This window comes from Diorhabda sublineata, chromosome 3 (assembly GCF_026230105.1).
Source record: "Diorhabda sublineata isolate icDioSubl1.1 chromosome 3, icDioSubl1.1, whole genome shotgun sequence".
Classification (NCBI taxonomy): Eukaryota; Metazoa; Arthropoda; class Insecta; order Coleoptera; family Chrysomelidae; genus Diorhabda; species Diorhabda sublineata.
In genome coordinates this window covers 30,297,824-30,324,643 of record NC_079476.1, presented here as the reverse complement: position 1 = coordinate 30,324,643, position 26,820 = coordinate 30,297,824, and the positions used below count along the sequence as shown (strand labels likewise).

Below are 26,820 nucleotides of genomic sequence, written 5' to 3'. Positions count from 1 at the left end.
TGCTGCCAGAAAAGGAGTTGAAAAAAACAAGAACGTGGATTTTTTATTTAAAAATTTGTTACCATTGACGAAGGAGCCGTTACTTGGTTTGATAATAAATCGGTTAATATGCTTTCGACTATGTAGGAAGTGAACAACGACTACAAAACGAAGGTACGTTAAGAAGGCAAAACTATACAAAAACATTAATTGTCCTCAAGCAGTTGAAGTATATAACCGGAATATGGGAGTCGCCTTGATTTTTTGGACTCTTTGTTTGGTTTGTATAGAATTCATTTGAGATCCAAGAAATTGTATACACGAATATTTTTTCATATGATAGACATGTGTGTTGGGAATGCTTGGATTCTTTGGCGTAGTAACAATTCAGACGTTACATATCTCTATTTGATTTCAAGCAAGCTGTTTCAGAACACTTACGCAAATCGGGTAAAACTGTAATTGCACGAAAAAGAGGACGTCCTGTAAATCACAGTAGAGATGGAACTCCAGTTTCTGGACATGTAAGTCCTACTCCATCCAATCTAGGCACACCAACTATACAAAAAAGAGGAAAGTTCCTAACAAAATAGATCATATGCCTGAATGGATGAAAAACCGACAAAAATATCAATTTTTTGACCAAAAAAATTTGTGTAGAAAATGTTACAAAGACACATCAAACTGTTTATCGGCATTTCATGATTAAAATTATTGTAGTTTATTCTTCATAAGAACCCATAAATGTCTGTACTGTATTTGTTTGGGCGCATACGAACCCATATATGACCTTTGTTTTTTTCGCAGTTTATGTGTACATTTTTTCAATTTTCATTTTTGTAGGAAATTTTATCCCCAAAGAAAGCCTAAATAACTATCAAATATTTTTTTCCGATTCATATAGTAGAGGGTTAACTTATTCAAAAATTAAATGTAAAAGTTGAAATCTAATTCTCGCCAAAACAAAGTTAATGAATATCTTGAATACAAAATTTCCTGATCAAATCCTGACAACAAAATAATACCATATTTGTTTAATTAAGTATATTAATAAAAAAGATATTGTGAAATACAAAAACTATAGTTTTTTACAACCACCATAAACTGATGTGCAAATTAATCACCACCGGGAAATTAACTTTTTTATATCTTCAGAAATCGAAGAATTTGCAAACTTCGTGTCGATTTAAAGGTAGAGATAATAGGCTGCACTAGAAGTAACAGATACGTCGGAAACATTCTCTACATCTCGGCCAAATTTGCGAACATAAACAAAGATTTGCGAAAACTTGATATCAACATAACCTCAGTGTGAATTTAAAAAATCCTAATTGAAGTTATTAATAGTTTCGAGATAATAACTAACTTTTTTGTTTTGTTATTTTATTAATTTCGTCAACTAATTATTTTATAAGATTTTTAGTATTATGGAAGCCCAAGCTTTCCTGAACTTGAAGTGTAGTATAAGAATAAAAAATAAAGAAATATTCATAACCAACAGGATGTCAGTTATATTATTTACCCATTGTGTACTAAAAATGAGTTAGTATGTGGAACATAAAATCAGCTGGAATTAAATTTGGAGGCAATACACAACATAAAATTGCAAAAACAAACTTATGCTTTTGCTAGCCAGGAGCAATAAGATTATGAATGGTGGTTAGAAGAACAAAAATTTGAGACTACCTATGCAGCTTTCAGGACAAATAGATATAGTAATTATGAGGAAAAGCCTTATATTTGTAAGAGTAGTGACTTAAAAAGTAAAATATAGATTAGTCTTGAATATTACTCCATTGTAGAATATATGTTTGATATCTTTAGGATACACCTCCAAATACTCGAAACGAATCGATAGGCTGGTGGATCCATAAAAATGTATGGAGTATATTTAATTATGCATTTACAATTAGAAATTAATTTGTTATCTGTTTACTTTATAAACATATTATGTAGATATCCGTGTTGGAAAAACCAAACATCTCATTATAGGCCGGACTACTTAACTTTCTGGAAATCACACATACATTATGAAAAGAAGATTCGGTGAAGGTGGCCTGATTTTCAAGTGTATTTTGTCTAATTAGTCAGGGTGAAGGTGGCTTGATGTCTATTTTGAATTAATAAAATCATTTATTCGATTTTGTAGTATGGTTTATCTTGCATAAAAGTAATGAATTAATGTGTTTTGATGAAAATATTAATAGTAAGTTTCTTCTTCCAACTTATAATCAAAACTGCGGATCTTTAAATAAATGAAGTACCTCAATGTTTTTTCTTTCTAATTCTATATCCCCTATATTTTCATGCTAAACACTCTATAGGCATAGTTTTTCAATTAACTCAAACCATATGAACTTTTTTAGTTCAATATATCTCGTATGCTTCCTGGAAAGAGCACTATTTCATTAAGACCATACAAAACTGACTTTTCAATGGGTAGGGTTAAAACAAAATTCATTCTTGCATGACGTATTCTTACACACACAAAATAAGCGAATCTATTTCAAAACCACGATAAAAAAATGATTATTTCAATAGGTATATGAACAACAATATTTTTATATTTTATTATTTTTAATATGGTTATTCCTCCCTAGGAAATTACATAGATTAGTTTGAGCTACCTTATAAATCGATAACATAAGGTTGGATTAAGTACATTGAGATGATTTTACGGAATGTAAATTCTGTTCCGAAATCAGATGAATGTTTCCGAGATATCTCTAACTTTTAATGTCGACTAATTGTCGGTGAAGATTTTTGAAAGGACAATACGTATTTGGAAAAAATATACGTTAGTATTCTTTAAATATCTTTACTAATGGCAGTTTAACTAATATAGGATAAACTTATTGAATTATATTAAAAAAGTATTTGTAAGAAGGATAGTAGAACAGGTAAATACAAAATGATAAATTGAAGAGTTTTTATTTTTGTCTTATTGTAGTAAGGCGATAAGAATTTGTTAATTTTCAGAATCAGTAGTTGAATATCAAATGAATTAAGCTTAACTATGTACTTAAAACGTAATGAACAAAATATCCAAAACATCAAAAAAATAAAATACTCTGTCAACAACCATGAATTAACAAATCAGGGTACACTTATCTAAAAGCATTTTAGAGATCTTATTTATCACCCGTTCATACTTTTATTTACAATTATTCAAAATATATGTCGATCTGGGATCTCTGCAGTTTTAGTTAAGTGCACTTCCATCTCCTTAAATTGTCACTTTATTTTTTTCTAAAGAATACACATCCTAACATTTATAATATTGCTGCATCTATGCTCCTGCTGGGTATAAGAGGGCTGAGTGTACCAGCAACTTTTTGACCACGTTCGATTTCGTAGTGAGTGTCCAATGGGATACCTAAATAAATAATTGACATTATTGACATTTATTAACCAATAATAATGAAAATACTGTTTTCTCCTACTACACTAACACTCACAATTACACTGTCCTCTGCCTCTATTTAAACAGGTATATTCCTATCCATTGTATAAATTGTTCAAAAACTAGTAGATAGTTTATAGACTACTTTTATTCAAAAGACGCTTTGTATATATTTTTCTACACATTTCATACAGTAATATAATACAGTATAAATAATTCAAAATCTTTAAACACCGTTCAAATTTCTTTATTCATATGCACTTTTAAGGTTATGTTTAGTAGTAAACCAGCGTCATGTTAGCGTTCATTATTGTGCACCGCTTAATAATACTTATTTGAAGCATTTCAAAACAAACCTTATCAAGAAATATGAAAATATAAAATTGTGCTTCTCACTAACTCAGCAAAGTCTTATTCATAGCTTGAACATATTTTTTTTAATCATAGGTAAGTTAGAACATAATACTTGACTTTTCTACTTACACAATCAGCAAAAATAATATTTAGAAATACAACATACAAAAATTGAACAGAATAATAAATCTCAAGTCGACACCTACTCTACAAATTGTCTAAAAAGTCAGGAAAAAAACTTGGAATATGATTATTTCATAGAAAACTCATTAAATCGGTCTTCTTTTCGATTTAATATGTATTTTGTTAGTATAAGCTGGCTCCGTATTATGAATAGTTAATTTCTTACTTCGTGAGAGTACCATTCGATATCTATGTAAGATGTTTCATACTTTAAAATATTTGGTCACCATTTTCTCTTCTGATACCTTTATCTTAATAAAAGTAATACCCAGGCCACTAATTGAGTTTTTGAGTGAAATAAAATGATTGTGTGACAGCTGCTTTACTAGCAGTAGCTCCCTAGTTTCTTTAAATTTAATTTAATGCCTTAGGGGGTAGGTTATGCCCTCAAATAAAGGTTTTCAATTCTTGGCATTAATTTAATATGATCATTTTGAATAATTTCACTTACAGTATAATATTCCTTGTGTTTTCCTCTTTGATCTTCTCGAAAACAACACACAATCGATTTTTCTGTTACAGTTCTCTATTAATATCCACCTTATTTTCAAACATAATTTTGCAGACCCTGAACCTTCCAGCTCTAAATAGTAAGCATAATTGTTTTTGTGCTTTGACATATGGATACTTTACTTCTACCTACAGGTCTTAAATGTTTATGAACCCTTATTTCATTGACGAGAAAATAACTGCATTGCAGTCTATAACATTAGCCACAACCTTCTTCGGTAAACCCCTACAATATGCGTCACTGGCATGGTACAAGCCTATGACAGATATAGAAAGCATGTTGACTCAACCATCTAATAATGTTAATGATTCATTCCTTTTTCGTTTCTTGTGAAGAGTGAATGTATAAGACTTTTTCTATAATAATAAATATAAAAATTAATACCAATAGTCCCTTGTTTTTTTTTGTATTTATTATTCGACTGCCCCGACCATCCAACTACACTTCTTTAATAGATTTTTCAGGAATAATGCGTCGTGATTTTGAAGTTGGCATTTTATTTTGTACCTGGAGGGGATTCCCATCTTTTGATGTTTGGTGAGCGGTCTTTGTGAATGTCTTCACTTGGTTTTGCCTTAGATGACATTAACGAGATGTATGGGGATGAAAGGAAGTTGAATTATGAAGAACTTGAAGTACTCGATGATGATGAGTTTAAAAACAACCATATTTTTGTTACTCTTATTACGGTGTCGTAATTTGAATATTTAACTGTCAACCCCTTTGACCCTCTACCCTTGACAGGTACTCCTTCGAATTTTTTTAAATAGCAAGAGGGATTATGCGATAGTTCTTTGAAAAGGGTTCAAGGTTATACCATTACAGAAGAAGTAGATTTGTTTAGCCAATAATGGTACTCATACCGAAATCTTAAATCAACATTTAAAAATTTACTTACCCGAATCAACGTGCGCTTTGGTAGGAATGAATGAAGCAACAAACAGAGCGCATATGACTAGAAAAGCTCCAAAGACAAATGGTGGACCAGGAACAAGCTAAAAAACAACAATATATTTATTGGTATATTACTATGAAATAAGAATCGTGTTGTATTTAATAATTACCTGCGAATATGTTTCAAAAGCAGAAGTGGAGTGGGTGGTATCTGAATTATTAGTATTTCCATTTAGATCAACGTGAAACATATAAAAAACAACTCCAAACATTGCTGGACCCAATCCATTACACAAGCCTCTCATACCAGTAACCATACCTAATAATGCAATACTTTATTTATTAGCAATACGCAATAACTGATAAATTTACAATAATAGTTATCAATTTTCAGTTGGTGTCTACTAGAGGTGTGTCTGGTGAAAAATTAAAAACTTGAGAGATTAAATTAAGGTTTAATCCATTCAAACTATACCCTGTTTCTAAACTAGGAGGACTGAATTGAATTTAAATTGGTAATTCTGTAGATTCTTGATAGGTCAAATCACAGCCGGTTTTACATAACACTTTTGACATATATTACGATTGACAGTAGGGTACTTGCATGGTTTGAGATAAAATAGTTTATGTACTACTTTGATTATAAGTTTTTTTTTCAATTCATTGATCAATATTTATAGAGAAACCAATTATTAAAAATTCAAAAATTTCGTAGGTAGTTTAAACATTTCAGTAAGGCCGCCGTATTGCGTGACGTTATAGGTATAGAATAAACATTGAACATATGATACAAAGTAAATACAACAATTATTCTCTCGGTTATTCTAAAATTAGTGTTATCATTAAACTTTGATTAATCTGAAAAATGGTATATAAATCGTGTTTTTTACCAGGGTGTAAAAATACCACGATTAAAACACCTGACAAAATTTTTTTATGATACCAAGAAATTCGAATATATGTACAATAAAAATGGTTTGAAAATGTTGGCCGTTTTGACGATCCTGTGAGATTTATTTTTAAATATGTAAAGATGTAATTTTAAATTTAACATATTATAATATCTTATAGTAATTAAGTTTATTATGCTTTTAATTGTTAACGTAATTTTGTAATAATGTGAGAACTTAACCTATAAAAAGTTTATACACTTTATAACTAATAAATAAAATCCGTATTATAACAGCACACGCTACGTTGCCGGCATCGATAACCTCGTGATCATCAAGCAGATGTTTGCTCGATATTTTTATTAAACTTATGACATCACAACTTAAAATGGAGCGTTCGAGTATTACGTAATGCAATTTTGGGGGAGGGCGGTCTTGTAAAACGTTATGGTACGTTACAAGGGTGGGAGGGGGTATTTAAACAATGCGTTACGTAATTTTTTTTTATTCTAATAAAAAATTAGGGAATTAAAATCTTCCGAAATTGGTAACCCTTTTTGTTTAAGTTTTACGGGGAATCCCTGGATCGTATTGTACGTTACTTTTATTTTTGTTTTCTGAGTGGGCAACTCTTTCATTCATGTTTCGGAGAAACCCTCGACTGTGTGTACGTGACTGTAATTTTATTATTGATGTTAGTAATCATTAGAGTTTATATAGAAGCACATTGCTGTTGTAAGTGTTGTTAAAGAGTGAGTAAATATTGTAATGTCCTCGAAAGAGGGAGATTTGCATCATCAACTGTTTTTGGCATATAAAAGTTGTCATACTAATTTGTCAGCTCAATTGTATAAAAAAATGGCAAAGAAATTTGGAAAACGGTTAAAGAACAACTAAAAAACAAAGAAAAGTTTCTCGAACATATAAACGACGTTATTCAAGAGATGAAGGTGAAGGTCACGAAGAAGAAAGCAACAATGCTTAGTTATTTTATACATTAGGAGTCGCTAGAATAAAGAACACAGCCGTCAAATAAAAATTAAGCGATACTCATGATAAGCGAAGTAATACTACTGATGAGAAAGTTGTGGAAAACTTGAACATTCCGTCTACGGAACCATACACGACTACGATTGATTCGGATATTATTGAAATTTTTCCAAACAAACTGACTTAAGAAACTCTTATGAAGAAAATTAACCTGCTTCAACAGAGAATAAATGTTCTTACTGAAGCAAGGGACACTGGTATAGCTAACAAAGATCATGTTGAGGAAAAAATAAAAAATGATGGTAAGAATTGAAAGAAGATGAAAAATGTTTAAAGAGAAAAAGGACAGTGCCAAGCGTGCAAAAAAAATTCGAGCTAAAGAGAGCTGAACGTGGCAAAAACAATCCTGCTGCAGTAAAACCTCGATCTGGTCCTGGCCAGTCTACTTTGGTTGACTCGCAACCTGTTCAAACAGGCACCTTAATACCTGTTCACATGCCTTCCATGCAAGCTTGGCGAGCACTTGTCATATTTTTGTCTTGCCACATTTTTGGTACTGCATAACCTTCATTAATCCACATCTCATCAAGATAAAAGATTTTCTCCTGCTCTGTTCTGTACTGCTTTATACTTCTTAAGTATTTTCGTCGTCAGTAAACAATTTCATCGCTTACCAGTTAAAGTGCTTTACGGTTATGCTTTTCCCAGGCAAAATCGATATTTCTCATAAAAGTTTTTTAGTTATCAATGGAATACTGTCATCCTGGCCATCTCCATTAAAATCTTTTCTAGGGTGAGTATTTCTTTTTTAAAGTAGAAAAAGGTGAACTTTTCTTCGAATTACACTTTTGATGTCTTCATCAAGGACTTTTTCTGGTCTGCCTGGACTTTTCCATGTTCCACTTGGCCTGTTATCTTTCTCTTCCGCAATAATTTAAAAATGGTGGACTTTCCAACTCCAGTCATTCGAGAACATAGGTCGACAGTTTCTTGTACAGTAAATTTCAGATAATCGTATTATATGCAATCGTGTACATTTAAAATAATAGGTTTTTCATTCACTAATAGTGGAGAATTATTGCAATATCTTTTCGTTGGTGTAATTGTCGCCATTTTATTACTAATCTTATAATACTGTGAACACCATTTACGGCTTAACAGCAAATACTGATGCGTTAAACTAAACTAAACAAATATACTTATAATGATCTAAATGCTCTTACGGCGCATGGTTAAGCTGAATCTGAAATAGGATTGGAATTAGGCAGAGGCACTAATAGAAGGTTAAACGGTACCTGTTAAACGCAAAATGTATAATCTACTACCTAAGTAACCCCTACACAATATTTCAAGACCTACACTTATGGCTGACATCGAAATTTAGCCGAACTGGACGGAATTCCCCATTTTATTGTTCTATACCTTTCTGAAATAAACTATAGTTGGTGTGAGTTTAGCATCTGAAACTGGCATTCTCACTAAAGAAGAAAAACTTGAAGGAGTATGCTGGGAAATACGGGTAAATTATTTAGTGTGGAAAATTTCTACTTTATACAATAATATTTGTTAAATGTTCTGATCTAAAATTATGAACTTTGTATAATTAAATTCTAACTTTGTCTGATTTTTAAATTTACTCAATTACAAAGCAAAATACAAATTAGTTTACCAAATAAATGATAATATATTTTGATATCTACTTTTGTTATTTTGATTAAAATGTTCATATTTCAACTTCCAATAAACCATTTGTCTTACGCTTACACTTCCACTACACTACACTTTTCAAAACAAATTTTCTCTTGTTCTTCGCTTCAAAATGAATTTTCTCTTGTTCTTTACTGCACAATTTTTTCAGGTATTTTTTATCATAAAAATTAATAGGTTTGTAGATATGAAATTAACTTTTCCTCGTAACAAATACCTTTTTGCAAGTAAAAAATGAACACGTAATATACAACAAATTCGAGGAATAGTTGCAACCAGGTATCGAATTGTTTGCTCATACAGATAGCCGCAGCGAAAGAGAAAATACAATTGTTAATAATACCTATAACGGAATTAAAATAGAAACAAACCTAAAGCAAGTAAATTCCTTGTTACTGATATTGAAACTGGCATTATTATGAACATGGAAGAGTTACTTTTGTTTTATTTTATTATAATATTAGATGTAAAAAACTATCGATAATAATATACTCAACACTTTATACATACCTTGAACAACTCCTTGGCGATCTGGTGTACTATGAACAGACACAAATGCAGATATGGCAGGATACGTTATAGAACTCATCGAAGCCAATATACCAGCGCCCCACATCATCCATGTTGTAGTACCGAAACCATACCAAAGTAGTTGGAGCATTTCGAATAATAATCCCAACATGATAGTGTGTTTTGATCCCAAATTTTTTATTAAAATACCTAAGAAACAACAACATACTCTATAAATTTTATTGTAAGTATGATATCTAGAGAGTAGCAAGTTTTCTACCGATTATTTTACTTATTCTACAGCCGGGGTAACCATAAAGCTTGTGCGTCTCGACTTGGTAACGTTGCAGATAAATAGATAGATAGATTTGGCAAAATGTACACGTGGCATTTAATGAACTTTGTTAAAGTGTACACAATTTTATTGTTTATGTAGAGTGATTAAGATTAATGTTGATGTCTATGAAAGTAAGAGAGAGGAAAGCGTAGATTTTAATTGAAACAAGGAAAAAGAATTTGTTTATGTGGAGAGAAACGGTAGATCAATATGTATTTTTTATCAAATAGCGTTGTCACAGTGAGGGTCATAAGATCTTAGGTGCATTCCCATAAGCATTCACTGCGTCACGGTGAGAGCGTCACTATTGACGTCACGAGTAACGTTCACGACGACCCATGGCAAGAGGTTGATCGAACGAACCATAAGAACCTATCTAGTATTATTTGATGCAGCAAGGGATACTGTAAGCACTTTCTAAGCATTCTTGTGACGTATCACTAGATAATTTACTATTTTTCTGTTTTGCCATTTCTTCTTATTTACTCCAAGGTTCAAAACGTTTTATAACACATTCCATTTTTACGATTAGTTTGCTCTGAACTAATAGTCTAGTCGAGAAGTGAGTTTTCTGCCAAAAATAGTTACGAGTCTCTTAAAAATATGGTAATTAGTGCATTGGATTCAGAATTTCATTCTGAGAATGGGGAATTTTTGAATTTATCTGCCATTAAAAATTTCATTTGTTATAAACAAAAAACGAAGAAAAAAAGGGAGTCTCCGTTTTTAGCTATATTTTCAAAAATATAAAAGATAAATGAAATTTGAAAAAAGATCCTAAAAGAGGAGGATATTTTAGTAGAAAAATTCCGGAATCCCGGAGTTGTAACTCCATTATTTATAATTTTAATTTAACGTTGAAAATTGTGCTCCGCGCGAATTTACAATTTTTTTAGCAACCTTTTTTTATTGTTAACGTCGTTCGTTAAAAAGCTGAGTATCAGTAATTTGTATACTTTAACTGAGGCCGAATACCACTTCCTGAGGAAGAGCCTGCCGGGGAATTTAAGGTGACAAGCAATCTAACGAATTGTCAAAATCAGTCTATATCCATTTTAAAAAATCCCCTGCGAGGTAAACAGATGCTTATGCTGTGAGTTTTTGTGTGGTTTGTGAACTTATTTGTTAGATTTTAGATCTTATCATATATTACTTTCTATTTATTGCGAAATTGCTTCTTAAAGAGGTGTTACGAAATTTCCTCCTGCATACATTACGCAGTGTTTTGCTAAGTGTATGCAAGCGGTAAAAATATAGTACGAAACGCAAGCATATGGATAACTTGTGGAAAATGAGCAGGATTCTAACTAAAGCTCTTTTCATTTAATGCATTGGTTCCCATACTTTTTTATTTTATAGACGACTTGAGTGGAGATTAGATCTATCTATGGAAACTGAGTTTCAACGACGAATTAACAGTATTCGAAAAAAAAAGTTAGAATTGATTGCTTGTTAAGGCCGCTTGACATAATGCTATACAACGTGCAAGAAATTGCATGCAGGTAAAAAAATTCCTAACCTCAAATTATATCAAATATTTTGTACCTAGTTTAACAATGAAAAAAACAATGTTTTAGGAAACTCAATTGATCTGTTAAGTCAAAAGTAACTAGATTGCAGCTTGCACGCAATAAAAAAGGCACAAAACCGATAATATCAAGATCTTGCATGAAACAATCAGCTGAACTTTATCTGCGTATGCTTTTGATCAAGAAATATTGCGTCTTGCATTGTATTGAATTTCACGTTGTATTGCATAATGTCAAGCACCCTTAAGGCTTAATTATTTGATAATAAAATCAACTAAACAAATTTTTAATTAAATTTTAATTGACTGTCGTGTGAGTGGATATCAAAAAAGCAAAGTTGGCCGACCAACTTGATTTTTTTGAAATCTACAGTGACTCACAGCACAAGAATCAATTGATTCTATTTTGAAAACTTCCCGTTCGGAGTAGTAAAAAAAGGAATATAGTATATTTTCTTGTGTTGTATGTATTTATTCAAATATATAAATTATTACACTCTATTATGTCATGGTGCTGATAGATAAATTTCAATATTTAAAACAACTACTTACAATTGGAAAAATGGTTATTCAATATAACACGAAAACCTGATATAGTAGGTGCAGATAAATTTAGAAATATTTTTCATAATTAGACCCAAAATAACACAACTTTGTTGTAGATAAATTATACATAGTAATTGATTTTACAGCTGTTTATATAAATTTCAATCCAAAACCAGAAAATGATAAAAGTCTATTAAAATTCAGGTTAGATTGAATTCTTCAAATATATTTTTTAATGTTTGTGTATATATCTGTATAGTGTTTAATGTTTCAAACTAATATGATAAGAGAAAATTAAGATCAAATGAAAATTACCATTCGTAATAAGCGGCAATGTTTTTGAGAGCAAATAAAATTATTCAACATTCAACACAAAGGCAAAAATTTTTTTATAAGAATAAACTCGACCATTTTTAAAGTAAATTATATTTCATCTATAGTACCAGGACTTGAGATTTGCAAAAAATTGCATTAACAATAACCTTACCTAAACTAATTTGAGCTAAAACAGCCATAAGACCCACTAATCCTACGAACACAGCTACCATCGGGTCGCTCCAGCCCATCACCAATTTGAGGTACATGAAAATACAACTATATTGTCCCGCTTCCGGTAAATAGGACAGAAACACGGCGATACACAGTAACAGAATTGTAGGATCTTGTCCTACATTCCTTAAAGCTGAAAATGGATCTGCTTGCTCCCAACTGATAGGTGAAACTCGAACCTTTTCTGGCAAACTTTCTGGAACTGCTACGAGAATGAAGAATACATCTAAAATGGCTACTGCTGTAGCAAGTGCAACAACCAGTGAAACAGACCACCTGAAAAATATTTCAACTTAGTTTTTGAATAAAATATTGTGAACTACACCTGGACATAATAGTTTTGAGTTGTTTATTTACATCGTCATACCACTATACAAAAATTTTCTCTGTTTAATATCATGATAATCAAAACATTTATAAATTTTACTTTTAGATTGAGATTAAAAGGATACATGTTAAATTTATTGTATTTTCATAATTTTTTTCTGTTTTAGTTTAAAATCACACCTCCGAAATAGCTTCAAATAGAATAATCCAATTTAGAACAAATTGTAGCTATTCATCTATGAACTTGATGAGACCAAACAAGATTTCGATAGGAAAATTTTCCAAGTTTCACTTGGTTTTCGCTAGGAAGAAGTGCAGTGCTTCCGTTAATCTCAACAGATTCAAATAATATCCTATATCATGAGAACGGTGACCCACCACACTAAAATTTTCATGTGAGAATTTCTAAATTGTAGAGTTTATTATGGCCTCCAAGGTCACCGGACCTTTGTGTGTGGGATTTCGTAAAAAACAATGTTTATAGCACTTCCCTTCTAACAACATTGGTTCAAGTGAAGAACCCTATTATTTGAGCAGTTATCGAATCAATTACTCAAGATATACTAGCTAACTTGTGGAAAGAATTTTAGTAACTGATGGTATGTAAAGAAACTTTACGAGCCACCCTTTAATATAAAAATAACCCCGTGTCTGTATGATCATTACTTTCGAAATTATAAGTCTATAAAATCAGATGATACTTTTTTAAACGCCCTATATTTAGACAAATGTGTTAATAAAAGCAGTATAATAAAAATCAAATTCCCGTTTTTCTCCCGGTTTTTCCAGGTTGGTTTTCACATTTTTCCGGTTTAAATTTCGTGAATTTACTACACTTTTATGATGATGAATATTCATTTTGAAAAATACAAGTATAATAAACTAACCAAGTTATTTTTTAATTTAACTAATACTTGTTCCACTGCTACAAGCTCTTTTTGAGAGTCTTCAAAGGTTTTTTTCTTTTTTGTTTGTTTTTTTCTGTTTTTTGTTTTCTTTTTGTGATTTGACACTGTTGTCAGTTTTGGAGACATTAGTTTATAGAATTATGATTCTGTTTTTTTTTTCCATAATATTTCTTCATAAGTACCATCAACACCTGAAGGTATAAAATTTCGCCGTAAGTCGAATAGTTCGTTTTTTCCTGTTAATTCTTCTCCTAATTTAGACCTTTCAGAAGCTAGTCTTGAGTCTGTATCAAGTCAATCTTCGGAGAGAGGCCTTGCTTAACTTGTCTAATTTAAAAAATTAACAGTTTCTAATTGAATTTTTAATTTATTTGATTCTCAATGCAACTTTCAGTACGTCCATCCTTGTGACTTTCAGATCGGATATATTTTTTAAGTTAATACAAAATTTCAATATTTTTTAAATATTGCTGTCAGATGCTCGATCATGTTTTCAATACATTATCTAAATAAAATTTCGGCAATTATGAATCTATCTATCTAGTACAGGGTGGCGCAATATAACGTGCATATTGCATCATCTTTTTTCGCGAGGTAAACGGGATGGGGGAGTCTAGCGTGGTTGGATAGTTGCAATCGTGGAGTTGATATTTCATTCTTACCTTTCCATTAAATAGGCGCCTAAAGCCGGCGAAATGACCATACTGGCAGCAAATGTACCACTAACTAAGCCATAAGCTAATGAGCGTTCTCTTTCGTCGGTTACATCCGCCACGTAAGCAAACACAACACTAAAAGTCACTGCAAATACACCGGAAATACTGACCATGGCAAAAAACCAAAAAGTATTAATAGTCATTAAAGGTATAGGTATACACGTAAAAAACACTGTGATGAGCAAAAATAACTTGCGACCACATACATCTGATAATGCTCCCACTAAAGGAGCGCTTAAAAATGAAAGTATGCCTTTAATGCCCATTATCAGGCCGTTCATGAGGAATGTGTGGTCTGGAAATGTGTCATTTAATACTGATATGAGGGGCATAGTCAAGAGACCCCAGGCGAAAAACTCCAGGAAAATAACCACCAAAGCATGGTACAAGCTAGGTTGACCAATTCCGGAAGTCTGAAACAAAAAAAAAATATATTATTAGATCTGGTTTAAAAATAAGTAAGTTGAACATACTATAACAAATCACTTACAACTTTTGGATTATTAATAGTGAGGTATAAGAAAGAGAAAAATGTCTGCACTAAAAGTTATTTGTTGAATTGAAGAAAGATCTAGAAAATTCGAATGTATACAATGACCAGCATTATACAAACCAGAAAAAAAGTTTACCACAACATACTTACAGTGAAGCGCTTAATATATTTTTTTTTACTTTGCAGACCTTTTTTATATGGTTTGTTGATAAATAATCTCGATTTTAGGTGTCCTTCAAGTGAAAATTTATATTATATTTTGAACTACTGCACTAATATAACTTGTCATTTTCGTCTAGTCACCCTGTATAATATTACAAGGTGTTCTAAACTTATCTTTACCACTTCAAAAATTCATAACTTCGAACAGAAACAAGATATTTATATTCTGTCTTTTGCATATATTACTGCAACTAATAAAGTACTTTTTCTATAGACTGAACAGTTATAAGTGAAGATGTGGACACCACAATAGCTCAATGCGTGTCATGGTTCATAGAATCGAAATCAGGTTCAACGGAACTTCAGGACAAAATTCCAAAGAGACCCACCATCCGTGCATGGCACACAAGCTTCATGAGCACCGGATCAGTATTGCATAAAAGTGGACCCAGCACAAGTCTAGAAAATGTGGAGCGAATACGGCAAACATTCCAGTACGGCGCGACGTGAGTCAGTTGAGTCGAGTAATCGAAGCGATACGGTTGGAGAAGGATTTTAATTATACTGTGAAGTAGTAATTGTGAAGGTATTGTGCATTTGTTTCTGTCGTGCGTGTGCGTATAAAACTATTTTATTTATTTTTTTAATACTTCAAATTTTATCATCACTGTGAATGTGTATTGGTTATATGTTATGAATAACATTTAATATTTTATAGGTTATAGGTCGTTATTAATGAATTTGAATTTTATAGGTTAAGATGACGTTAAATTTTTGATAGAAATTTTTTTTCAAAATCGACAAGATGTCCATAAGACTATTTAATTTTTTTTAATACATTGATTATTTTGAGCAATATATGTTCTTCCTAAAAACGGGAGTTTTTGTAGTTACTTTCAGTTGTTGAAAACTTTTTCAGAATTATAATCCATAGAATGACCTTCATAGAAAACGTGTTCGGAAAACGAGCATCTATCAGAGTAAAATTTATTCACTTTTGTGAGAGGTTATCCGATTAGTGAGTGACCGATGTATTTTTTACAGGAATTTATGTTAGTAAATTTATTGGTTGGTATTTTATCTCTGAAATTTGGTAAAGACAGATCAGATTGTGAGGTTTTGTCTGAAGACTATCTTTATATTATGTTTAAAGATTCCGGAAAGTTTGGGAGCATTTTATTTTATACATGGTGAAATTATATAAATAAATATTATTGTAAGAATTATTATTAGTAGATCTTGACTGATGTCTATGCTCACTGTCAGAAGTATTATAAATAATTCGTTTCAAAAGTTTTCAGAAAAAACTTTGTACAGTATTTTTATGTTCTTTCCACGAAATATTTGATTAGAAATTGCGAGGATTCGATTTTTCATCTGTTTGATTCAATTATATAAAAAAGTTGAGAGATGTTAAGTTCTTTATTTAATTCTACCAATAGTTTTATTTATTATTTAGTAAATAACTACTGTATAGTGATGAGCGAGAGTGGTCCTGGTTCTGTAAAAAAGACCAAAACCATCTTCAGGTCCGCAAGACCAAGACCTACCACTGTAAGCCTAAGACTTAGTACTGCAAGGCTTACGCAAGATTGAAACCGAATATGTAAACCTATTAGAATGTGACGTGATGAGAAACAAATGTTTTCATTTATAAATGGATCAGGGGTGAGGCAAAGAGATTAGCCATTGTAAATCGTAAGCAAATATTATCGATCGTAATTTATAACAGATTCTCGTAATTCTGATCCCTCCGCCACTGGCGCTTGATTTCGAATGTTTTCATATACCCATAATGTAGTTGCCTAATTTTTTTCTTAGTTTATTATAGACGGTAGTAGCTAAAACTTGATGGTAAAGTAATTGTCGATTATTTATCAGACGTTGTTATTTTTATACATAATAAATATAGTTTAAAACACGCTCTTAAAGCACCTCAAACTAAAAAGTAAATTTTTTTAATATAATAAAATAAATAAAATAAAAAAAAAATAAATAAAATCGTTGAGCCCTCGATGTACGAGAAATATGGAACAAAGCGCCTCACGTTTTTTTCACAATAATCTAGTATTTTTCATTCATTATTGTTTTAAACTTGTTTTAAAAATTATTTTCAACTTGTTTGATGTGCTTTAATTTATTTATTTTTTAGTTTCATATGCTATGAAAGCGTGTCTTTTGGTTTGTTTAATATCAAATTATAATAACTATCGTACTCGCTTATATCCTAAGTTTACTAATCCGAATACAAATTATTCGCCTATGTTTTAATTTAGGCCATCCCATATAACAAAAAGATCGATATATCAAATAAATTACTCATCGTTTTGTTGTATATTCTAGTAATGTGAGTAATTATTCTAATCTTAAAAAGATAATGACACTATTCTGACGATAATAAATATTTTAACAAGGTAATATATCAGGATGTCACATGATATCAAATAATGCCGATAATATTGTTACGAAATATACGGATTTGGCAAATACCTCGTGAATACAACAGAATACAGTACGAGGGTTGTACGAAAAGTTTTCGAAATAACAAAAACGTGTTTTTTTGAAAATTTCTTTTCGGACACATATTTTCCATATATATATATATATATATATATATATATATATATATATATATATATATATATATATATATATATATATATATATGAGTATAAATAACGGAATTCACAATATCTATCCAATCAAGAGATGCTCCAAAACAACCATTCAACATATCTACAGAACAAAAGATTATCAATAACCATAATCATTAGGCTTTGTTGATTCGATAAGGCATTCGATTTATGAATATTCTAAAGCAATAACATATAGCTTAAACCAAAAAGAGTTCGAATATCGATACGTTTCATTAACATATACTTGGAGGTCACAATCCGAGGGATACATAATGGCAAGGCAAAATCTAAAGGCAAAGAAGTTCGTTCTACAATATTTTTAAAACTTCTCGCATACTATTCTGAACTGGAACCAATGTATAGAAGAGTATAGGCGAAGCTGCAGCCCCGGAGCCTCCACAATAGAAACTTATATACAAAAAAATTTATAAATCTTTTCGGTAAAAGTAAAATTTGATTTCTGATAATTCTTGTTTTAGATTAAATTCATATATGTTTTATAAGTGCTGGGGTGCATTTGGAAAACTGAAGCATATCTTCCAATCAGATATCCCAATATGCATGAAGAGACAAGTTAATGCAATTACTTACCGAGCAGAAACCCTCACGCTCACAAACATCTGGATATAAAATACGCATTGTATAGAGCAAAATGGGAATTTCGATACTGGGCCTTTCTGTTAAAGACAAAGTTCCTAATAACGAACAACGCAAAATGCTAGGTATTCCCGATAATATTGAGCAAATTACAAAGTTAAAATGGATCTGGCCTGCCACGTAGCTAGATTTGGGCAAAAAAGATATTGAAGTGGAGACCTCGTCAGGACAATCATCACAGTAGAGGGCGTCTATTAAAGAGATTGTTCGAGAATGTTGAAAGAATACTAGAAGCTTGTTGAATGGCGGACAGAAACGACACAGATAGATTCAATTACGCTTATGTCTAGCAGTGGAATTAAATGAGCCGAATGATGATGATAAATGCTAATAAATTATTAGAAATTTTGAGTTAAAAAAATTGTTCATTTTATGTAGACAATTATTTGGAGAGGGAAAACTGCTTTATTGCTAATTATATTGTTCTAAGCGCTAATAGCCCTGGAGATCTATAAGAAAAAAATTTAACGCTGCAAGCAATGAAGTAGACCTCAAACGAAAATACTTTATAATGAACTAGTAGATAATAATAGAACTACAAGGTGTGACTGGAAGCTCTTCATGAAGTGTGTTTCATCTAGTATGTCGGGGCTTTCTCAATGTCAGGATTGGTGTCAAAAATTTTTTTCGGAAAGAGCGTAAGGCGGATGTGTTCAGATTATGTCCCGATAAATAAAGGACCAATTTTTGAGGTCCTTTTCTTTGCTGAGCTCTCGAATCAGCTGTTTGGAACTAATGGTTCAGTTCAGTTTTTGTATACTTTCACTTCTTCAAGAGAAGAAGGTCCTGAAAGTTCCACATCCCATATAAACTTTTAAATAGCTTATAGATACTTGTAAACAGTCTACAGAGTTATTACATTATCACCGTACGTAAATTTTCACATTTTGAGAATTTTTTTTTGTAATTCTCTCAACTTAAAAGCTTGACGTTAATACGTTGTTATCCATGTTTCACGTCAGACAATTCTCAATTCATAAATGATTATGACATACTAGTTAAAAAATAGATGTGAGTTACATACGCCGCTTATCAAGGAAACTTAAAAGCGCAGCAGAAACACTATACTTTCTGAGAAATTGTTATTTAACAACATATGCAGATAAATCTTTCTTTCTTGTAATATCATTTAATATTATTCATTCTCTGTTCAGATCTCTAACAATAAACTTGTAATTGCTAGAATAAATATATTTTTTAAAAACGAATTTTTCGTAAAGAAAACCAAAATTGGCGCAGTCAGTAGGATCGCGCAAGTCGTCGAAATCAAAAATCACTAAAACGTTTACGGGCATACAGTGCGTAACAAAATTTCGGATCGTGCGAAATAATTTAGTGACTTCACGGCTTTAACGTTTCAACGTTTTAAGTGCGAATCCAACGAACAATATTAGACTAGCAATTATCGTGCAATAGCCCTTTAGTGGTGAACATTGGAGGCAACAGGGAATCATCGAGGGAGAAGATTTTAAAAGCCTGTTCTTCAGAAACGTAAGTGCCTTATTGTCCTCTTCTTGCCTTTCCTACCTTTTTTTGGATTTTGGAAAGATAGTATTGATTATTGAGTTTTAAAGTTTCAAAAACGTATACAATTAATAAAAAAGAAATTATCAATTTATGAGTGAATTAAACTCTAGTAATCTCGATAACATAGTTCAATTGTTCAATAATATTTCTTTAGTCGAAAATAACGTAGAACAAACTGGTACTAACAAAATGGCTCCTCCTGCAATGAATTGGGATCTTTTCAAATCCAAATTATCAAATATTAAACCTTTTAACGGTGACAGTGAATATTTGAATAAATTCATTACAAGGTGTGAGCATTTAATAGAGTCATATAGAATTTATAATGATGCAGAATTAAATTTACACATTATAGAATGTATTCAAGAGAAATTAGAAGGTAGAGCAGCCTTCATGGTCGGTAACAGAGTTGAATTAAATACTTGGCCAAAATTAAAAACGGCCTTATTACAGTGTTTTGCTGATAGAAGGGATTTAAATTGTCTTGTGCAAGAGTTGATTAGAGCCAAACCATTAAAAAACGAGCATCTTATTGATTTTGGAAGTAGACTTCAATTAATTCGTAGTAGTGTAATTCAAAGAATTAGCAATGACCCTAATATAACTGCCGAAGAAAGAAATTGTCAAATAAATCAATACGATAAAACTGCTTTAAATACGTTTATTGCAGGGTGCGACGGTACTCTGAAAAATAATATGCATTTACGAAAACCACATTCTTTAGAAGACGCGATGGCCTATGTGGCCGAATTCGAAAATTTTGAAAGACTGTACGGTTCTTTAAACGATAAAAATAATCGACAAAATACACCTAATAATATTAATATACAGCATGCGAATAGCCAAAATTCTCAAAGATCCAAATCAAATTTTTATAAAAATCCTAATACGTATCAAAATTTTGTACCAAATAACAGACCTGTTAACAATTACCCGAATTATTATAGCAATCGACAAAACTACCAACCAAATTTCGTACAAAATAGAGAAAGTTGGCCAAATCAGCCGATACCTATTCAATCCATACCACAAAATAAAAGATATTTTACTAATCGACAAGTATTCGGCCCTCCCAAAAATGTATTCAAACCTAACCAAATTCCACAAAATCAATTACCAACACCTGAACCGATGTCCACGACATCACGTAATTTTACTGAACGTACTCGAAAACCTATTAATAATAATAATAATAATAGATTTTTCCGATCAAATCCAAACGCTAAACCAAACTTCGTTTCCGAAGAGTTATACTTAAATCAATATGCTAATTCAGACTATAATCACGATAATCAATATGATGAATATGACGAAATAGAATTTGACGAAAACGACGAAGCCAATCGCGATGAAAATTTTCAAGCAGCTCGTCCATCAGACGGGAAAACATAGAAATAAATATACTGCCAGTTAATCCGCTACCGTATATAGAAATTGCAAATCCAAAAATTAAATTGCTAATCGATACTGGTAGCTCTAAATCAATAATAAGACCTTCTATTGCCGAAAAATACTTTCCAGATACAATTTATCATTCTGATACTACTATATCTACTAGTCTTGGAAGTAAAAACGTTAGGTATCGAGCGCTTATTCCTGCATTTCCTGAACTAAAAAATAAAAACTATCAAATCGATTTTATACTATATGATTTTCACAATTATTTTGATGGAATTCTCGGTATTAAAGATTTAATAGGTATGAATATAAATATTGATCTAACTAATCGAGAACTATTAGGACCTCACCTAAGATTGCCTTTTAAGTATAGAAAAGTAAACGATATTGAGTTTTCTTTTTCAATAGACCCCGGAGAAAAAACGATAAAGAAATTACCCGTAAATATAGATAATGGGGATATTATTGTAGACGCTCGAAAAATAGAAAATATAATAATTCCACAAATTTTATCTACAGCGAGAAACGGTTTCGCACCAATAGAAATTCAAAATCACACAAATAATTCGATAACGATAACATTACGAGAACCAATTCAAGTTACTCCATTTAAAAATTCACAATATGAACTCTTTAAATTTGAAAGCTTTGCTAATGATTTTGATGAAAATAATTTCATAAAACCTAATGACAATATTACCGAATTAATTCGTACAAATCACATGAATAAAGAAGAAAAACAAAAAATTATTTCATTGTGTAAAGAATATTCTGATTTATTTTTAAAACCAGGGGACAAATTGACTTTCACTTCAAATGTTAAACATATTATAAGAACCAAAGACGAGGTACCGGTTCACACTAAATCTTACAGATATCCCTACGTCCACAGAGAGGAAATTAGGAGACAAATTCAAGAGATGTTAGATAAAAACATAATTAGACCGTCCTGTTCCCCTTGGAGCTCCCCGATATGGATTGTTAAAAAGAAAATGGACGCATCAAATACCCAAAAATGGAGACTGGTAGTTGATTACCGGAAAATTAATGAAAAGACAATTGATGACAGGTACCCGCTTCCCAATATATCCGATATATTGGATAAATTAGGTCGAGCTCAGTATTTTACTACCCTCGACTTGGCAAGCGGCTTCCATCAAATACAAATGAGCGAATGTTCTATAGAAAAAACGGCTTTCAACGTAGATGGAGGACATTACGAATACCTTAGAATGCCTTTCGGTCTTAAAAATGCCCCTTCTACATTTCAAAGAGCTGTAAATGAAGTCCTTAAAGACATCCAAAACAAAATATGCATGGTATACATGGATGACATTATCATATTCAGTACTAGCCTTCAGGAGCACATACAAAATCTGAAATTAGTATTTTCAAAACTACGCCACGCAGAGCTTAAGATACAACTAGACAAGTGCGAGTTTCTTCGCAAGGAAGTAGAGTATCTAGGTCACGTTGTAACTCCTCATGGGATAAAACCTAATCCGAATAAAATCAAAGCAATTCAAAATTTCCCTATCCCAAAAACCGCTAAAGATATTAAATCCTTTTTAGGACTAGTAGGTTACTATAGAAAGTTTATAAAAAACTTTGCTCAAATTACGAAACCGATGACGATATGTCTAAAGAAGGATCACATAATTAAACATACCGAAGAATTTATTAATTGCTTCAATACTTGTAAAAACATTTTAATTTCAGAACCAGTCCTTGCGTATCCCGATTTCAGTAAACCTTTCGAATTAACTACTGACGCTTCTAAATATGCCATAGGTGCTATTCTATCTCAAAATAATCATCCTATTTGTTATGCTAGTAGAACACTTAATTCCGCAGAAATAAATTATTCTACAATCGAGAAAGAGTTACTTTCGATAGTCTGGTCGTGTAAATATTTTCGACCGTATTTATTTGGTCAAAAATTCACAATTTTTTCAGATCATAAACCATTGCAATGGCTCATGTCATTAAAAGAGCCCAATTCACGTCTTGTACGCTGGCGCCTTAAACTTGAGGAATTTGAGTACGATATAAAATATTTGAAAGGTAAAAGTAACAAAGCAGCTGATGCATTATCTCGATATCCCGATATAAATGCATTAGAAACTGCATCAATGGATGTCAATTTAAGTGACATCGATGAAATAATGAATGAAGAATTTGAAAGAATTAATTCCAGTACTCTCCCGAATTTAGATAATTTAGATCTTACAAATATATTAGATTTAAATAAATTTAACCAAAACGATTCAAACATAGAAAATCTCGCAAACAATAATTTACCAATATTACCTATAACGGAAGAACCAAATCCTAATAATAACGAAGACATTGAAACAGTACATACATCTGTTGAAAATCCTATTCTATCAATTCCAATTACCGAAAAACCATTAAATATGTATAAAAATCAAATATATTTTACTAATGGTCAAATAAATACCTTTAAGGTTAGAAGAGAGAAAGTATTCGAAAATATTCGTCTATACGTTACATTACCGGTAATTGACATCGAAAATAATATAATAAACTTCATTAAAGAATATATTGACCCCAGGAAAAATTATGCACTTTATTTCCAGAACGAACCCTTATCGAGAATATTTATTGTAACTGCACAGAATATGTTTAAGAATTCTGCATTTAAATTTACACTGTGTACCAAATCAGTAACAGATATTGAAACAAAAGAAGAGCAATTAGAAAAAATTAAATATCATCATATATATAAATCAGGTCATAGGGGCATAAACGAAGTTAAAACATCTCTTAGTTGTAGATACTACTGGCCGAAAATGATCGAAGATGTAGAAAACTTTATCAATAATTGCGATACATGCTTGAAAAATAAATATGATAGGAATCCCCCTGTCGTCAAATTTAGCCTAACACCCACAGCGTCTAAGCCTTTTGAGCATGTACATATGGATGTTTTTAAAATTGCAAATAAAATTTATTTAACAGTAATTGATTCCTTTTCGCGTTACGGACAAGCTTACCCCATAGTAAGTGTTACAGGATTTTCCACAGTAGACTCTTTACTAAATTTCATAACTCACCATGGACTACCTCAAAAGATAACAACAGATAGTGGTTCTGAATTTAAGAATTTCGATTTAGAAGACTTTTGCAAACTTCACCATATAGAATTGCATCATACCACAGCGAAAAATAGCAATTCCAACTCGCCAGTTGAACGATTTCATTCAAGTATTTTAGAACATTATCGATGTATACAGGAAGATAATAAAAATTTGACACCGGATCAAATAATGAAACACGCGATTCTTAGTTATAACAATTCAGTTCATACAGTAACAAAATTCACGCCTTTCGAAATTATAAAAGGACATATAAACAATCCTGACCCGTTTGACCTGAATGATCATTTAGTTATATCTCAATACGTTCAAAATCACAAAGAAACCAGTAAACGCTTATATGAAAAAATTAAACAACAAAACGAACAAACTAAACAAAAGGTTATAGAGAAATTAAATAGAAAAAGGTCCGAACCTTTAGACTATTCAAATCAAAAAACCGCCTACGTAAAAACTAAATTAAGAAATAAGAAACTCCCTAAATTTAAACAAACTAAAATAATCAGAGATAAAGGTATTCTGCTTAAAACCGATAAAGGTACGTATCATAAAAGTATTGTCCGAAAACCAAGAAGTAATGTTCGGAAATTGTTACAGGATGTCGACGAGCACGCGAATCCTGATGCTTTACCTGATTCTTCGCGTATTTCAAGCGACCTGTAGTGTAGAAGACATACAGGTTACGAAAATTCAAAACTTCCTTCTTCCCATCCAATTAGGAAACGCTAGATTAGTATATAGTAAACATACGTTTTTACATTATTTAGATTTAAGCCAACTTATTAAGCAAATAGATAGTCTAGTTACGCATTTCAATTACATAAAAAATAGTATTACAACTGTAACCACTACAAACACTATGTCCTATCACGCTTTAGCACAGAACATGTTAATAAGAACCGAGTATTTGATCAACACTGTACAGAAAAAATTCGAAAATTTGAATCCTCATATCAGAAATCGAAGAGGTTTGCTAAATGGCGTTGGTAAAATAAACAAATGGCTATTTGGAAACCTCGATTCAGATGACGAGATAAAATACGATAACGCAATTACTTTATTACAACAAAATCAAAAGAACATTATCCATGAAACTAACCTTCAAATTTCTCTCTATAAGAAACTCATTGATCATTACAATAAGTCAATTACTACTTTAAATAAAAATCAAGCAAACTTTAATAATGGGTTACAACTATTATCAGCCTCTGTATATAACAAAATTGAAACACTAGAAAGTTATCTAACGTTTCAAGGTATGTTGTATCAGATTAATTTAGACTGTCAGTCAACAATAACGTTTATAGATAATATTGAGAACGCAGTTGTATTTTCGAAACTTAATTCTGTACATACGTCTATAATTTCTAGTTACGAGATACTGGACATAATTCAACATTTAGAAAAACTATATTCGGAAAAACAGATTCCTAAATTTTCTAACATTTTAACATACTACCAATTTCTTGGAACTCAAGTATCAATCATTGATTCGAAATTAGTCTTTGCTATCCACGTACCTATACTCATCTCCGAAACATTTGAATTTTACCACCTTTTTCCCATAATCCAAAATAATAAAATGTACACTCCTAAATTCCCTTACCTGGCACGAACGCAAAATGAAACCCAATCAGAAAAAGAAGAATGTCCACCACTCGAAGGTATCTACTATTGCCGTCAAAATTTTGTCCAAAGGGATAATTGCACCCTTAGTCTACTTGAAGGGAACACTCTCGATGATTGCCAAATTCTAGAAGTCAATATCGAAGAAACAATCATTCAACAAGTTACAACAAAAGCAGTCCTGATAATGCCGATTCAACAAGAAAAAATACTTTCAAAATGTCAATCCGATCGATACCTCGAAATAGAAGAACCATCACTTGTCAAAATCCCAGAAAACTGTGAACTATGGATCAATAATCAACGATACATCAATGACGACGAAATCAGTTACGGTAAACCATTTGTCCTGCCAAAATTAGAAACAAACAAATTATCAACTTCAAAACACTACGAAAAATATAACATAACAAATCTCAATCTCGATGATCTTTTCCAAATCAACGAATTGTCAAGAAAATTGAAGCCGATCCAAGAAACTTCCAATACACAGAGTCATGTAACAATAATCGAAAGCCTTTTAGCGATAATATTCATTATTTTAATAGCAGGTGTTTTGTTCAAATTCAAATCAAAAATTTTAGTATGCCGAAAACACACAAAAGAAAAAAGTCAAGAAAACCTGGAAAGGGCCCAAAAATCGAAAAGTCAATCCATACTTTTCGAGACTTAAGGAGGGAGGAGTTACATACGCCGCTTATCAAGGAAACTTAAAAGCGCAGCAGAAACACTATACTTTCTGAGAAATTGTTATTTAACAACATATGCAGATAAATCTTTCTTTCTTGTAATATCATTTAATATTATTCATTCTCTGTTCAGATCTCTAACAATAAACTTGTAATTGCTAGAATAAATATATTTTTTAAA

General features: G+C 31.4%; 1 protein-coding gene across 2 annotated transcripts in view; it reads right to left on the bottom strand.

Moving 5' to 3' along the window:
* Positions 1 to 2,894: 2,894 nt before the first annotated feature.
* Positions 2,895 to 26,820, bottom strand: part of LOC130441368 (hippocampus abundant transcript 1 protein) — a 41,894-nt gene continuing 17,968 nt past the window's right edge. For both annotated transcript variants that reach the window (XM_056775016.1, XM_056775014.1), the window contains exons 2-7: positions 14,279 to 14,745; positions 12,320 to 12,657; positions 9,422 to 9,631; positions 5,495 to 5,643; positions 5,329 to 5,425; positions 2,895 to 3,355 (exon numbers count right to left, since the gene is read on the bottom strand). In XM_056775016.1, the coding sequence (XP_056630994.1) occupies positions 3,252 to 3,355; positions 5,329 to 5,425; positions 5,495 to 5,643; positions 9,422 to 9,631; positions 12,320 to 12,657; positions 14,279 to 14,745 (1,365 nt within the window). In that variant the 3' untranslated portion in view covers positions 2,895 to 3,251. The remainder of the gene's footprint in view (positions 3,356 to 5,328; positions 5,426 to 5,494; positions 5,644 to 9,421; positions 9,632 to 12,319; positions 12,658 to 14,278; positions 14,746 to 26,820) is intronic.